The following is a 17,393-nucleotide window of genomic DNA, read 5'->3' on the forward strand; positions in this document are numbered from 1 at the left end:
TATATTCTAAACAGAATTTGTTTGTAGACAAAATTTTCTCTTCAAGAGGCACACAGTAGCTTTGTTATCAGAGAATTTCTTCTGAAACACTGTTCTTTAAAAATAAAACAAACAGGAGTCAATGACACAAAACTGATGTGAGACTTGCCTTAGAATCACTCAACTTCATACAATGAGAAAAGCTAAACCTTTGAATCTTTTTTTCTTTCTCTTTTTAATTTAGCACTACTTAAGTTCTTTATCTCCCCAAATGTATGAGGGAGCAGGCTGAAAAAGGTAGTAAGAGTTTAAACAAAGGCAGCATGCTAAAATGGAACCAATAACTCAGTTTAATTATAGTACTAATACAAAGCCAGAAGCCTGTATGTACTTTATGCGTGAAACATTACAGATAAAGTTTTGACCTCCAACTGAATGTTAGTAATGTCTCCCACTGATTTCAAGAGGACCAGGTTTAACTCTAGTTGTCTTCTGGTCTTAGGGGTTTCAGTGCACCTTTTTGACTATAATTCTGAAAAGAATTCCCCCTCTTACGCAGCTTCTCATCCTATTGCTCTTTTCCCTACTGATGACTTTGTATCTTAGCAAAACATTTTGCAAACACAAAAACATCCCAGGGTGACCTCTGACAGCAAGTCTTTGTCACTCAACATCCACAGAAATAAGTAGCTTTCCCCAAAGCTGTGGTATGTCTCCTCCAGAACAACTGTTGGCCCTATGGACCCCAATTCCCAGCCCAATGCCCAGGAAGTTTTGCAGACTGCAGAAGTAGAACAAGTTACAACTGCTTTTACCCATCCACAAAAACATTTCTATGGTCTGAAAGATTCTGCAGAAAGGGAGGTCCATGGCTAATGCCCCATTTTTGCCAGCTTCAAAGAGAATTTTGCTATTTAAGACACCGTAAGAAGAGTGTGAAACTGCTGTATGTTTCAGAAAGCTTTATGTCTTCACTAGATGGGACAATAAAAGCTAGTACTGGGTCCATTAAATAGACACGAACACCTGCTGCCATACTAAAGGTCAAAAAGCCACCTTTACCCATTCCCAGAGGCAGTTCAGTCACTAAGAAACATCAAATCCAGCGCATACCAGCACAACTTTAGTCCTGTCCGTAACAAAACTATTCCGTGAGTGAAATCCTCATCACACATGTGCAGTCCCGAGACAGCTAAGGAAATAACAAGTGACTAATTTGCTTTGCCACATCTGTCTCCAGAATGACGTAGTATGGGTCACAAACATTGCCCAGAGCATACACCACTGTGCAAGGCATCATCTTTGGAGCCATATGGATCCAAGAAGCTGTCAGTTGTAGTTTTGGTTTAAGCTGTGCTATTTTTGTCATTATTTCACACTACCAATTAACCTAAGCGGGAGAAAGGGAAATGATACACTGCTTCTCTCAGTTGTATCAGTGATGGTGAAGAATGTTTCCATGGTGTATCCATGGACAGGTTCAGGCTGAGCACTCTTTCATAACAGAAAATGCAAGCAGACTTTTCAGGCAAAACATGCAATCATGATCTTAAATTCACCTGATTTAAGTTGAAAGTTTTTTAAAAAATATTTATATCAGAACTATTTTTGTTCTACCCACTGCATTTAAAAAATAGCCAAACACATTCCTGACACAATAAACACTTCACATACAGATTTAAATCCAGGAATTAATTTCCATGAAAAGCAATAAATCCTTATGAACAGGTTTCTTAACAGAATTAGTCAGGATCTTTTTAGCAGTTTGATCCAGCATAACTAAAATAAATAAGCACTATACATGTCAGGCATATTACATTCTCTAAAATATGAACAAGCATGATTTCCAAAGCAAATCCTTTTTAAGTGATCAGCATATATTGAGCATACCTTATGTACCTTGGTTAAGCTGTTCTTCCACTTGCTGGAGTAGACCAATACATCAGCTCTGGGATGAGTAGTTCTTGCTTGAGTGTACAGTGGTTTTTCAACTTTTTGTTTTGAATTGAGGAGGGAGAGAGCTACCTTTGTTGACAAACCAAGTGGATTGGGGTTGTTGGGACTAATGGTCCATGTAGAGTAGGCTGAGATTTTCTGATCGTTTTGCAGCAGATGCAATGGTTTTCTCTTTAAGAGATAGCACCAGGTAAAACTCGTCGCGGTCTTGAGGCTTGGAAATGACAACCTCTGCAGTTCTCCTGCATCCATCACAGCCAGCATAGTTACAGGCTTTGCTTGGCCATGGCTATTGATGTGCTTGCTCTCATTACTGTTACTTGGGGACTTTCTTTCTTGACTGCTACTTAAAGCCTTGAGAAGAGAACTCTGATTATTCACTGGAGACAATTCAGATGGTTTTCTAACTACAAACACAGGCGATGCTGAAGACCTAAGGTCTTCAGGTTCTGGTGACTCCTTTAAAGTTTCTGAAACGCCAGTGTCAGATGAGTCATGGTCAGGCAACAGTAGGTCAGAAGGACTAGCTTTGCTGCTTTTTTCCTGCTGTGCAACACCATCACCATCCAAGAGGTGATTTTCAAGAGGCTCTGTGGTGCATACCTGTCTTACCAAAACTGGTTTCTTTTGCTTACCAACAGGGTCACTAGATCTAATGTTCAGTGACTGCAACGGTCTAGCTTCTGTCACGCAGGCAGCTCCACTCTCATCTTTCACACGTTTTTGCTGTTTTTCCATGGCAATATCTAAACTGTTGGCTGGAGAAAGCATTCGTTTACTTGAAGCTGTAGCTTCTGGTTGAGGGAAGAGTCCGCTAACTGGCACTTTCTGAATAGTATTCAAAGAGCTTGACAAAGATGAATTTCTGGTTCCACTTTCTGCTTGTGAATTTTCAAATTCAAATGAATTTGGCAATATCTTCTGATTATCTTTGTGAGATTTTGGCAGCTGAGCTTTGCCTTCAAGCATTGGCACTGTCACAACATTTGTTTTGCAAACAGATTGATTTACCTGATCCTGGGTCACTAAAATGTGAGGAAGGGGTGTAACAGTTGCAAAGCCATAGGATGGCATACTGCTGTGAATACGGACGGGAACCACAAAAGGAGGAATCTGATGTATTTGACTGCTGCAGTTATTTGGGACAATTTGCTTTAGAGGAGGCACAGAATATGGAGTAGACATGTCAGGCAGTTTCGTCTGCAGTTCAAAGGAGGATACATTCTGGTCCACCCCAACTTGACTTGAAACAGTCTGAGTAGAAAAAGTATTTTTTAGCAATTTAGAAGAGTATGGCTGACCTATATGCAATGTTTTAACTTGTAGTTGGTACTTTGGAGCAAAACAGTCCTTTTTTTCATTGGGGTGACAAGAAAGCATGTATGTGCTCACCTGTTCCTCTTGAGCTGATGTTTTAGTTGATGGCTGGGAAGGCTGATGTGTTGAGGGTGGTTGTCCTTGCTTGTTCAGCACATGATCTACAGGCTGCTGAGCCGAAGACAGGCTAACAGTATTACAATTTTGAATTGCTGAGGGAAGCCTGGAGTGAGACTGTGAATGCTGAGTACTTGAAGGAAACTCCACTGAAGATTTGCCAGAGGCCTGCAGCCTATGCAATGGCACTGTGGGTACATCCGTAGCATGATGTGCCTGAGGATTTTCTGGAGAAATATTTAAAGATATCTGCCTCACAAATGGCCCCCTCCTCCTTTCTAGCAGAGGCACATGTCCAGTAACTCCATTTGCAGACGATGCTTTCGGAGTGGCTATCTCTACGAGTGAGGCAGGTTTTGATGAAGACATACTTCCACAGTCAAAAGACTTACTCCTGTAGTCTACAACCTCCATCGATGGCTGTGTGCAGCTGATCTGCTCCGAGGCGGCACGTCTCATTTCCCGGTAATGAGGTCCAGGTACAACCAGTGCATGTGAGCCAGTGGGAATCATAAGGAATTCTGACGACTTGCTAACAAGCTCTGCTTGGGAAGGGTTCTCGGACTTCAAAGTTTCATCTTTATCAAGTGAAGCTGAGAAACTGGAGGCATGAGACAAGCTACTTTCCCGACTTAAACTTCTGGAAAGCGTGGAGTCAATGCTTGATTCGGCAGACGAATGCTCCATTTCAGCCAAGCGAATTCTTTTCTTCTTTGGTGGCAGCTTTTCTGTTGGCAATTTTGATAGCGTTTCACTGCGCTGTGGCCAGTTAAACCTTTCTGCCTTTTCTGGATCGCTGCATTGGTTATCTTGGTCCCTATCTGGTTCTTCTGTTACCAGTATTTCAGGAACTTGGATGTTATGCTGGCGAACAAGTCTTGAGGGCTGAAGCGGTGCACTTCTCTCATTAGAAACTACTTGGCTCCCTTGAACTTCCCCTCTAGGTGCTTCTGATGACAGGGGTTGACAATGCTGGGGAGTATTCAGAGGAGGGTGTCTATCTTCTTGGATTACAATCGTATTCAAAGAACGGTGCTTTGCAACACTGTTGGGGTCTTGAGAAGAAACAGGTGACACTCTTTCAAACGACTCTGATTTCTCAAATGAGCTATTTCTGCTCAGTGAATTGGTGTGCTGTATTACTGAGATGCCAGTACCTTGTCTTTTCAACTCCACCTTTTCTTGCACAGCTGAACTCACCTGCTTTTCAGTGTGTGGAGCCATTTTTGGCTCAGTTGTCTGATCTGTGCCTCGAGCCACAAGCTGAATTTGGGAACTCTGAAGTAGAAGGCTGCTTGGTTGTTGTGACCCTACCGCTGTTGTTGCACTGTGTTTTGACAGATTGGAAGAATTTGCTGGTTTGCCTTGGCCTTCTGTATTCTTTGATAGTATGCTTGTATCATTTTGCTGTGGGTCATCATCATCACCAACACTTTTCATTTTCCTTCTTTTCCTTATCTGGGGTGTCTGCTCCCAGACACCAGTTGAAGTAGTGACTCTGTAGTGTAGAATTTGAGGCTGTGTGCTGTTTGGAACAGTTTTATGCTCAGGCTCTCGGGTTGCTGCTTTAGTTTTAGGTCCATGCAACTCCGAACAATAAAATTTCTTGTGGTTTTCAAAATTTTCCAGTTTTCTGTATCTGTTTCTGCAGGTTTCACACTCAAACATTGTTCCTCGCACCTGAGGGGACTTCTTTGCTTTTTCTAAATTTGATCCCTGTGCAAGGGACTTGCTCCTTTGCAATAATGATTCGTTACATCCCAGATAACTTTCTTCTACAGATCGCACTGGTCCGAGAATTTGGCTTTCGCCAGTTGAAGAATCTTCTATTGCTGCCTGTCTAACAAGGGTCCGAGGATGTCCACCTTGGTTCAGTGGAGTAGCAGGTCCTGATACAAAAACATCATCATATAAAGAGCCAATTTTATCATCAAATGACTGACTACCTCGAAGGGGATGAGAGGGAGGTATTACATGTGGAGGTACTGCTGAGTAACTGGTAGTAGGCATGGAATTACTTCGTGTTATAGGTAAACAGTCAAGGGATGGGACAGAAAGAAGAAAAACTTGCTTTGATTTCTCAGTGGGTGTGAAAGGAGACTTTGGTATATCAGAGCTTGAGCTAGTTCTTCTTCCCATGGGTTTTAAATCAAACTGGAAAGAATCCTTAAATATGTAGGATTTTGGTGAATCTATGCTTCCTCTTCTCGAAAGAGATGTTCTTCTTGGTTTCACGCTATCTAGCTGTTTGTCATCCACAACAGCTTCATTATCAGAAATCAACTTTGAGATACGTTCCTCAAGAGTTTTTGTTGCCATGGGAGGTCGCATTTGGCCAGAGAGAATCAGATTTTTTTCAGCACAAACCGTTTGTACCACTGATGCTACCACGCCACTTGCTCGTGGCACACAGGGCACGTTTTTATTTGGATCTTTCTCAGAGGTCAACAATCCTCTTACAAAAGGAGCTGGTGGGCTCATTGTTTGATCGGCACTTTCAGAACGAGAGAAATAACCAGAATCAGTACTACCTAAACTTCTAGGGCTCAAAAGGCATTTTCCTTGCTGATCTTGGGAACCATCAGTTGCCTGCTGTCTCTGGAGCTGAGCATGCACTGCTCCTACTGCAGATCCCACCTGTTCCTCTAGTAGGCCCATTTCTACTTTCTGCTGTTGCTTTATGTCATTCTCCTTCAATGAGGCTGTATGTGTTAAGTTTGACTGAACAGTTATCACTTTAAAATCTCCTTTTCTCTGTGCTGCAGCAAGTTCAGGTGCTGGTTCTGTTACTTTTGGACTATCAGCCCTTAATGGAGAAACATTCACAGGATGAACTACTACTTTTGGTAATGCTGCCCTTACTTGAGGTTCCGTATCATATAATGAAGAGTCACCTGGTATACAGTCTGGGTTGCTTAATGGAATAGGGCTTCCTTTCTGCAATGGTTCTACACTCGAAATGACTTTCACTATTTGTGCAGGTTCCAGTTCTTGATCATCTTGTCTTTCATCAGCAGTGCCTTCATCTTCACTTTCACCGCTTTCTTCCGCGTCTGAGTGAATGCCAAGTGCTTTTTCTGAGTCATGAGATAAGAAGAGGCCAGCTGAATCTGGTTGTAGCACAAGTCCAAGTTTGATAGCATGTGCATGAGATTTTTTGTGCTTGTACAGATTGCTTTTGGTTTTAAATGAAAACCCACATGTCACACAAGGATACGGTCGCTCTCCAGTATGGGATCGGATGTGCTTTTGGAGAACACTGGGCTTGGCACAGGCCCGATTGCAATACTCACAGACGTATTTCCCTAGCTTTTTAGGCTTCTGGTCTTTCAAGAGGTTACATATTTGTTCTACACCATGGTTTACAACTGACGCTATCTGGGCTGAATTATACACGGGACCTATAGACAAGTGTGTTGAACTCGATGTGCTAATTGACAAAGGTGTAGATGAACTAGCTACTAGCTGGTTTTGAGAAAAAACCTGAGTTACAGTGGAAGATGAGGTGTGGACAACAGATGAAGTTACTGCTATGCTGTATATCTGCTGGAGCTTGGGGTTTTCTTGACTCTGCTGTTGCACCAATGATCTAGTGAAACTTGGACACATAACAACCTGGTGATTTTGTTGACTGGTCTTAGTACTAAGGTCTTGTGAATGAGAAACTGACTGGCCTTGTGCTTGTCCAGTCTTGGCTGTTGCTGCTACATGTACATTGTTTAACGTAGATGGGTAATAGTGAGGTCCAGCTGCAAACTCATGCTGTGACAAAGACGACTGATTTTGGACGCTTATTATATTGGACGTGAGACTAGAAGAGGTGCTTACAGTTTTATTTGGTCTCAGTTTCTCTATCTGCATCCCATAAGGGGGGCACTCTTGTGCTAACGTGTTCAGTTCAGGCTCCATAGCTTTTAATAAGACATCAAACGCAGTACGGGTACATGGGGATGACGTACTGCAATCAACAAAGTTAATACATTCATTACTGTCAGTCTTTGTTTCATTTGATGAGGAGTTTGAGAGAGACTTCTTTTCTGGTGAGTTCAGATGGTTTGCATCAGTATTCTCTACTGCCTTTTTACCCAAATCTAAGGACTGATGTGCTAACGAGAGTTTTGTCTGCACTGATGTCTCAGATTTGGTTGTTTCAGCACTTATGTCACTGCTAAGAGCTCCCCCATTTTGTTTGGTACACTGATTTCCATTTTGCACGGGTGGGTGATTCTGTGCTGTGGTGTGTTCAGAGGTATCTGGAAGAGCTTTTAGCGGTGAAGGGTCTACATTTTGCTTAACCTTGGCTTCAGCAGGGCTCCTCAAAGGCGATTTTGGTATTTTTTTTAGATGGTTTTCAGTCACAATCTTTTTTCTTTTCACACCTTTAATTGCATCTTGCGTGCCTCTAGTTCCAGCATCGGTGATTTCTGTTAAAACACAAAAAGAAAATACAAATCGAATAATGCAGTATATTTTTATTTATACCATTTTATCATCTCTAATTTTCAACAGTAAGCCCTGGAGCAACAGGACTGTCCATCTCTCCTGCCTCCAATGCATTTTTTTAATAGTAAAGGTATCTCAGTGAAGATCTATTTTGTTTTCATCTAAAAAGAACAATACTTTCTAACTGATACTATAAGGCATTACAAAAGTAATTCACTATAGGAAAAGCTTCAAAGGAAATGGAAGAAAAGAAAGGCTACTGAATGAATATTTTAGCATTTATGGCAACTCCTTTTCAGATAAAGTAAGAAAGAAACCTCTGTCTTGCACTTGTTTAAAAATTCAAATCATTATAGCAGGAAAATGAAAAACCAAGACACAAATCTGTTTTCATGCTGTATTTGTCACTTTTTCCATCTATATGTTGCTGCACTCAAGGAATGAAGACAACTTCCTCATGGTTATATTTGTAAGTAGATTTATCATGGAAATGGCACAACCACCCACACCATCTGTCAAATACTGTATTTCAGAGCTCCAATTACTGAACTTCAATAGCATTTCAGATGAGCAACTACAGTGGATGAATAAAATCAGTCACACTTAAATGATTTTCTATTTGTGCATCATGAAACAAAATAAACTAAATCTGAATTATTTCATTACTAGCTACACTTGTTGCTGATTTTAGGCAGGTATGCATGCAGAGTTTCAGGGCTGCAGTGAAGAACAAATGAATTGGGGTATTATTCAGCAGAATACCTGTGACACGTATTTGTACAGAATACAATGTTCTCTATAACAAAAAAAATACATATAGACTGAATTTCAGTGTTGATACTTACAAGCTTATTTTTTAATGGATACCTGATGTTACACACCTTTGTTTATGTCAACAGAATCAGACTTAATCTGGGTGGTTTATTTATTTATTTATTACTTCTTAACACTCAGTTACAACTACTGCCTCAGCTAGCATCATTGGTACAGCAGAGGAAGCCAAATATTAAATGGAAGTAAATCCATTTTCTTAAGCTTTTACAACTAGTTTATCAGGCTGTTAGTCAAGCCCATATTTGTCTGATTGCCAGTATTCTAAGCAAAGGAAGAAATTAATGTGACTAGAGAGCTGATGTCTCTGAAAAGGTTCAGCTGCATACACATTTTGGGAAGAAGTAATAAGTAACTCCATGTGGCATGTTTACCTAGCACAGAGTTACTCAGCAACAGAGGTGTATGTGCACTTCTCGGTAAAGAACAGCCCTAAGACAACATATAAAGGGACAAAGTTCTCACGGTGAATTTCACTAGAAAGAAAGTGGAGAAAGCTCAGACTTCCCAGTGCCCATCAACCCTATGGACCCCTCTGAGTGGCATGAAGACTATCCTCTTGCAAAAGCATCATCTGGCTTCTATACTATGTGGGAGGAAAGCCAACACATAGTGTGCATCTGACAAGAGATACTGGAATCCTGGGTGAAACCCTCTTATAAAGGAAACACAGGCAATGCGTAAAACTTTGGTAGCAGAAGAGAATGCAAAAGTGACCAGTAGGAAAAGAAAGGCAAGATGTTATGTTTTCTCCGTGTCAGAGCATAACCCAGGTGGGACTGAACTATATGCTAATCGCAGATACTTGGAAGCTCAAAATCCCATTTCCAACTCAGTGCCAACTTAATTGTATGCATGTATTCATCAAGGATGAATGGATATTCAGATTTCCTTGCAAACTGAAAGATTAAAGACTACACATCACTCACACTGTACTTCGAATATGCAAGTTCTGCAGAACCTGACCTATTCCTCTCTCAGCCCTACTAGAGGAAGTTTAACTATAAAGAGTAAGAGCCTGTTTTGCCACATTCAGCAGTCCCATGAAAGAGATGCTTGAATCCCCTGCCAGAACTACTGGCTCTGAAACCTAGTTATGGGGATTTCGTGGTCCTCTTGTGCATCCAGAAAGAAATTTCTGCAGTAATCACTCACTTAACCTTTAAATGAACTTTGTATTTATTGCTTTATCACCAAAACGTATTCATATTAGACTGGATTTAACATATTCAAAGCTGAGCAGTCTTCCACCATGATGTTCTGTCCTTTCTGTTGATTCACAATTAAATGAGTAGCCTACTAATAAGTTATGATCAATATCATTAATGGCGATCTCTTTAAAATTTCAGTCTACCTCAACTGCTTTTTTCTTCAGTAACAAAAAACAATTTTACACAAATCAAAGAGAAAATAACAAGGTAACTATAGAAGAGTGCTTTTAGCCAAGGTTTGTTGATCCCTCTGAAGCATGGTCACGTTAATTGAGCATAAGTAATTTGCTTCCTTTTAAGCACACACTGCAGCTTTTATCCCGTCACAATCACGCCTCCACACTGATCACACTGCCAGTGTTTGTACCAGAGTGCTACAGGAATTGCTGGGCAGATTATGCACAGCTAGGAAGGTAAGAGAGTGCCAGGAATTGCGAACATCCATGCAGACAAACATACACAGAAAAGACTAGGGAGTTTCATATTGCAGCAGTTGAACAGTCAAATGATACACTGCTTCCTGATGCCTCAGAATACTGAACAATTACTGTTCCTGGGTTTCAGTCACATAATGCAGAGGAGCAAACACACTCAAACTGCACCATACTAGTGAACTGGAAACAGACACAGCTGAAAGATGCAATGTGGCTTACAAAATTAAATAAAGTAAGAATATATCTCTAATCTACCATTCAAGCAATTAAAACCGTGAATGTTATGAATATAAGATCAGAATTTTCCATAATCTATTTACTGCTTTACTTTAAAAAAATGCTGTTCAACACATGGCGAACCATAAAAATTGTTCAGGGAATTGAAAGGAAAGAAAAAAGAATAAACAAAGGCAAGTTATGCATTGCATTAAATAAAGAAATAGATTTTTCTTTAGTCTTTGCAAGCACTAGTTGTGCTGCTTCTGTATTTCTATACCAATAAAATTCCAGTCTACAGAAATCACGAGAACTAGTTTCTTATTTTTATTTCTGACTTTACGTCTTTGGTGATTCCAGAGACGGAGCTGCAGATGTGCTTCACATACGTATCTACAAAATGTGGTAAAATGCATTTTACTGACAATGGCTTTAAAAGTTTTAACAATAGGTTAAGTCCTGTGCTCTACTTCAATCCTGGATAATTTAGAAATCATTATTACTAATGGAAATATTCACCTCATGTTTGCTAAAAGCCACATTTCTAGCATATTTGGGGAAAAAAGGAATCTGACAACTTGTTTTTAGCTTGTTGTTCTTTCTGTGTGAATCTTCTTTTTGTATTCCCAGTTTATGTTGAAGATATTCCACCACACGTTTGTTAATCTACAGCTATGTGCTTCCCCAAAGATCAACTGCATCAATATTTCCAGAGGCAACAACAAATCTGGTGGAAAGCAGCAGCCCCATAGTGCTAAACACTCCTCTACCTTCACAGCTACAAACTTTCAGGAGCTTAATAACTTGCCAGGGCCATGTACCCACATCAACAAGCTGACACTGAACAAAGAGAAGGTAGAAACATCCTCATGTGTGTGTGAGAAATAAAAATGAAACTGATCCGCTTTTCCTTCTCTCTTCTGCGCTCTGCTCACCTCCCTCTGCAATCACAAAGCCCTTCTTATCCTTCAGCAGTAATTCCCTTTTTTCTCAGATGGTGAAGTGGTGTTGCTGAGAAGTGCTGTCACCTCAATCAGATGTCTAAAAAAATATCTTTTTCATAAGCTGCATTATATCAAATAGGATTAAGTTACCCAGCCCAAGAGAGAAGGTAACAACGTCATTGTGCTCAGTGCCTCACTTTTCATATCCCAGGGACACCAGAGCATCTCTTTCGTGCTTTGCCTGGTTGGCTTTGTTCTGCTTTGCTATCAAGATTCTCTGTTTAATACTTTTGCTTCGGTATGAATTCTGCACTCAAAATATGACAAGAAAAACTGATGTTTCTAAACACGACTGTTAACCTGTAATTTCTCTGCTGCATTTTGCTCTGTGCACAGGAAATAGAGGAGAACACAAATGTGATGGTGTAGATAGCAATCTGGCAAAGTAACTCATACAGCAAATAAAGGAAAGGTATAAGCAATCTGATTTTCTTCTTCTGAAACACTGGTGAACTAAACAGTGTCTTGACAAAATTATCTCAATGGTTTTATTGAAGTAACTTCCAGAACAGCCTGTCTCAAAGCCTACATGTTATTATAACACCTACTCTCTTTCTCTCCCTTCTAACAGAGCTACATGCTTGCACTTGAGAAGAAAAAAGAAGGAACTGAAGCAAGGCACCAAGCTCCCTGCTCCCTCAGTGCTACCCTGTGAAGCACCGAGCAAGCAATCACTGCCTGCCCCTATGGTCCAATGCACCATTTTCAGATCATGCACTCACTTCATGTTGCCGAATTTTAAAAATCCCTGTAGACTTGCGTACAAATACCAGATTATCCAATTCAAGTGCCTGAAGTTCAGCTTCTAAAACTGTACTTTTGCTCCCAGGGCACTGCAAGTAAGAGCGACCTCTTTTGAAAGTGTTTAAATACTAATTGATGTCTTACACATACAGCTAAAATGTTACTCTGACAACAAACAATGGTAGCGATCCAAAGATGGGTTTTCAGAAGAGATCATTACTAAGGATCTGATGCTGATTAAAGCTAAGCCTCCCAGTGTCCTTAGATATTCAAAATACTCTCATTCTTGATGTACCACACTTATTTAAATTTCATTTCACTAAAACTATCGAAAGCACTCATGAATCACTGCATTGGGTCTATTTCTGTGAATAATGAACATCATTATGAGAGCAAGAAATAAGTCTGGCTGGCAAATGTTAGGCCACCGGAACTTACATTAAACACAGCACGGAATAAGTAAATTTTCATTTTTTATTAAATGGCCTCCCTAGCTTCATATTGCCTCCTAAATGTTAAGTACAGCCATAAATATTTTTCCTAAAATGATAACTTTTCCAAAGCATAAAACCCCCCCAAACATAAACCCTTAATTACATAAACCACATATGCAGCTATGAAAATGGTCACAGTCAACAGCCAACAAAAAGATTTGACCAAGATTAACCCAAGTTCCTTGCTTGATTTTAAGCAGAAATAGAGAGGATTTTAAAGTCAATTACCAACAACTTTAAAAGTCTTATTTCAGGTGCATAACTTCAGACTTCTTGAGAAGGTCACAGGATGGTCTCTCAGAGGCCAGGAGGCAAGCCAACACTCCAAGTCAGCAGTGGTATTTGAAAACCTCTGTCAGTAGGCTTATTCTATGTTTAAGAGCTTTTATTGCTGAGAACACTAATCCAAACATACACAGAACAGACCCTTAACAAATACTTAATCTCTATGTAAAGCACAAATTGACAATAATTAATCAAAAAGGGGAGGGGAGGGATTTGACATTCAAAGGCTAAAGCAGTCTGATATGGATTGGATCAAGTGTCATCTATGGCAACATATGTCCTTTTGTTAACATCAGCAAATACCGGACCATTCCATAAGGCATAGACAAGGTTAAGTATGGTTTTGATTTCATATTGCCTGCAAACACATCATTATTTTTATTGGTGTTTTTAACAGACAACACTAAGCTGTGGTTTTGATATTTGACCCATCAAAGTTATTGTATTGGCTGTCAACAAGAGAGAGGCTTCCAAATTCTCTTTTAAGGGTCATTTCACACCAGGCTTTCATACCGGAAAGTTAGTTAAAAATTCTATTAGCATAGTTTCTCATTATTAATCAAACCAGCAAAAGTCCTACTAACACAAGCACAGGAAAGGTGCATCTGTGTTAATATGAGGTACCAGCACTCATTTGAGTAGCACCATTAACCTCAATGAAAGTCTACATTTTGTAAAGTCAAATTAAATTTTAATGCTCTCTACCATCACACCTTATGAGCCCATAAAATCAGTGCATCTCAAGATCATATATTAAAGGTAATTGTAGAGAACATGTTTATTGATATGTACACCAAGAAATCATACCCTGTACTTCTACCACTAAGTTTCCCACATTGAAAAATCTGTATTTTGCAACATCACACGATAATTCAGGTGAGAAAGGACCTCAGCAAATCTCAAGTCCAACCTCCTTCTGAAATCAGGGCCGGCTATGAGATCAGACCAGAGTCGTTAAGGCTTTGTCCAGTAGGGTCTTGGAAACCTCCAAGGAGAGTGTCTATATAGTCTCTGTGAGCCATATATTCCACCGCTTGACTGTCCTCGTGGGGAATAAGCCAGTCCGCACTTCTCTTGTTTCAACTTTATCCTATTGCCTCTCATACTCCCACCATGCTCCACTGTGAAGAGTCTGACTCCATTTTCATTATATCCCTCCAAAACCCACCTCTTCTCAAGGCCGAATGAGACCTTGTCCCTCAGCTTCCCCTTGGAGGACAAGTACTCCACCCCTGATGGATGGTGTCCCAGTGCTGAGCTCACTCCAGGTTTTTGATGTTCTTCATGCACCAGGGGCCCGAAAACTGGACGCGGTATCTAAAAGCTGGTCTAAGGACTGCTGAGTAGGAGGAGATAATCTTGATCTCCTGGTCATGCTTTCATTCACACAGCCCAGAGCAGGCAAACATTAGTTAATAATGTTTAGCACAAATGGTAAAGTTTAAACTGTATAATAGACTGTTTCCACTAATATATAAACAGGACTGAACTGTCACTTGGAAGGTAACAAAAATCAAAGGTTCTTCCCCAAGAATCAAGATTACATGCATCCTAGCAAGTGATACAGCAAAAGGTATACAGGTATAAATGTGCAGCCACACAGGTATACTCAGTCCTCACAACTAGATGAAATATGGTGGCACCATGAGCAAGGGCAGAGAAGATTAGCATTATAAATTGTGCAATAACATTTTAGCACAAGGTAAGCGAGACACCTTCGCCCCAAGGCACACAGCCTGGACTCACCAGGAAGCTCCCCTGTGATACAGTTTCACCCCAGACATGAGAGCCTGCCAACTCCTGTTTGGCCGTGGGATAGGTAAAGAGTAAATGACACGTTGTAGTCTGAGGTTGCCTTTCTGATGGCATCTTCTCAAGTCATGGATACTGACATCAAAACTATCTTGGCAGTGAGACTCTTGATGGGGTGTAAGGACATAACTATGCCAACAAGACCAAGAAAGATCTTATTCATGAGAGGCTGGTTTCATTTTGTGCATTTAGCTTCTTGGCTTGAGCAAAAAAAAGTAACAACTAGCTGATTTTTAGCCATAAAAACAGTGTGCTTGATGAGGAAGACTATGAAGATCAAACAGCAACAAACATCTGACCAGAGGTAACACTACAGCCTCAGCTAAGAAATGCCAACATCCACATGAAAACAGGAATCAACTGCAAAATTTCAGCACATCTGAAAATCTCTGACCAAAGTGAAATAGATTATTTTTTTCCCCTAAAAAGAATTAATTTCCTGCCCAGCATGAAACACATTAAATGAAACATGACATTTGATACTGATTGAGATTTCCCACCCTTATGTGGTAAGAAACCAGCAGAGGCTGAACCACTGCACAGTTTTATAGGACTTGAGCACTTCATTGCAAGACAGAAGAAAGGCAAGACAGGAACAGCAAACTCAGACCACACAACCTATGTTTAATGCCCAGCTACCTCACAAAATGTCAATATATGAACATTCAGCAAGGGCATATACTACAGTATATTAAATATGCTGAAAAAAACCCAAAAAACTATTTGCTATTCAAAGGAGCCCTATGGAGTTTATGCACTGGCTCTGCATTGCAGACACTTAACAACTCCATATTCCTAATCCACACAGAAGCCTTAATACTAAACTAAGAAAAGTAACCACTGCCTGAGTCTTGTTAAGATAAAGCATGTTGACTATGAGTAGGTGAAGAGACAACATTATGATAACTAACACCACAAGCAATCCCAGCCTGAGAAGTTCTTCCTCCCCAGGCACTCCAAAGACAAAATAAGACCGGGTGCCTCCCCAGAGTCAAATGTATGGGCTCCCAGTCAAACCTAACCAGAAACCAGTCTCACCGAGTTATCCATGTGAGAATAAAGCTGTTTAAAGATAAACAGTTAGAAAAAGTATGTTTCCAGAAATTAACTAAAATACCTCAGGGTCATCTGGAAATATTCCTCCAATGCCAGGCAATGCCATTAACAGTTTCATGACTAATTAATCTGCTTGCAATTTAAGGATTATCAGTTGTTACTGGGAAGTTAGGATTTGGCTAATAAATCATTAGAGCTAGTTCTACCTCTAACACACAGAAGAAGAAAGGCCATTAAAACAGAATTATAGAACTGCTCATGAAACAGTAACCAGTTGTAGGGTTATCAGCAAAGAGCAACTGCTATCTGGTCAGATGAGACACTGAATATAAAATACCCAAACATGAGTCTGAGGGTTACAAGCAGAAATGAAAGGAACAAGATGTTAGCTAAACTATCTTTGCTCATAATGATGTTGAAACCAGAACAAGCTCCTTAGTCATACTTTGCATTTAACATAATCTTCCATTTGAAAAGCAGGGATCAAATGGAGCAATTTCCATACTGCCTGTAGAAACTGAAGAGAAATGAAAAGCAGCAAAGAGCTCACACCTAACAACCATACTATTTAAAAATAGAGAAAAGAACTGGAGTTCTGGCAAAGCAAGTAGGAAGTCTTAGTTTTGGAACTAAATGGGGCTGTGAACATGACAAAAGCAGAAGTTAGGTGATTTGATGGAAATCTAGACACCAGGAAGTTCCTAACAGTGGAAGCTCAGGCAGGTCTGGCTGGACCCACCCATGCTGGAGGTTGGAAGGATGGCCTCCCCCAGAGTAGGTTTGCTCCAGCATCAATGGGAGGTCCTCAATGCAGACAGCTCTGAGTTACTCAAGAGATCTTTCCTTTTCCCAGCCTCGCCTGCCCTTTTCCACATATGTGCTCAGTCTCTCTTTTCGCCCGCTCACACATACACACATGTACGTTTTTAGAAAATTCTTATGAAAGGCTCCATCCAGGCCAGCCTATAAGGATATAGCTACAAGAGAATGTTATCCAACTCACCATCCATTTTTATTTTATACTTTTTATTTGAAGGAGGCCAAAGGAAACTAACAGCTCCTTGTGCTAAAGGAGTATCCAGAAAGTATGAAAAAACCCACTCATTATTCACAAGGAAGGCAGAATACAAGGAAACTCACAAGTAAAAATTCTTGCGTTTCAGTAACTGGCTCGCTCCCAGCTCACACCAGCTAAAATTAGCAACCTATTGCATTTACTTCACACGCATAGGTATACCTCTTGAATTAGCTAGTTTGTTAGCTCAGCATCATCCCACCACAAAACTGAGCTTGTTCTGGCCTCAGATTTTAGAAACTTGAGAGAAATCCTTCTATTTTTTAAAGCTGGGTCAAGCTAAAAACGTTACGATCCTGAAAACATAGCCACAGATTCAACAACGTATTGTACCATTTGGAACAGCCACTTGCCATTTACTATCACGAAGATGATTTTTCAGCAATTGTCTTATAACATTCATTTGTACAATGTCCCTT

General features: G+C 40.3%; 1 protein-coding gene across 8 annotated transcripts in view; it reads right to left on the reverse strand.

Moving 5' to 3' along the window:
• Positions 1-17,393, reverse strand: part of HIVEP1 (HIVEP zinc finger 1) — a 133,532-nt gene that overhangs the window by 32,385 nt on the left and 83,754 nt on the right. For 7 of the 8 annotated variants that reach the window (XR_010610049.1, XM_065667345.1, XM_065667344.1 and 4 more), the window contains one exon: positions 1,870-7,793. Coding sequence is in view for 7 of the 8 variants with exons in the window: in XM_065667345.1 (XP_065523417.1) it covers positions 1,870-7,793 (5,924 nt within the window). In the remaining variant the exon portion in view is untranslated. The remainder of the gene's footprint in view (positions 1-1,869; positions 7,794-17,393) is intronic. The other variant, XM_065667343.1, reaches the window with a different exon arrangement.

Source organism: Lathamus discolor, chromosome 2, assembly GCF_037157495.1.
Source record: "Lathamus discolor isolate bLatDis1 chromosome 2, bLatDis1.hap1, whole genome shotgun sequence".
Taxonomy (NCBI): domain Eukaryota; kingdom Metazoa; phylum Chordata; class Aves; order Psittaciformes; family Psittacidae; genus Lathamus; species Lathamus discolor.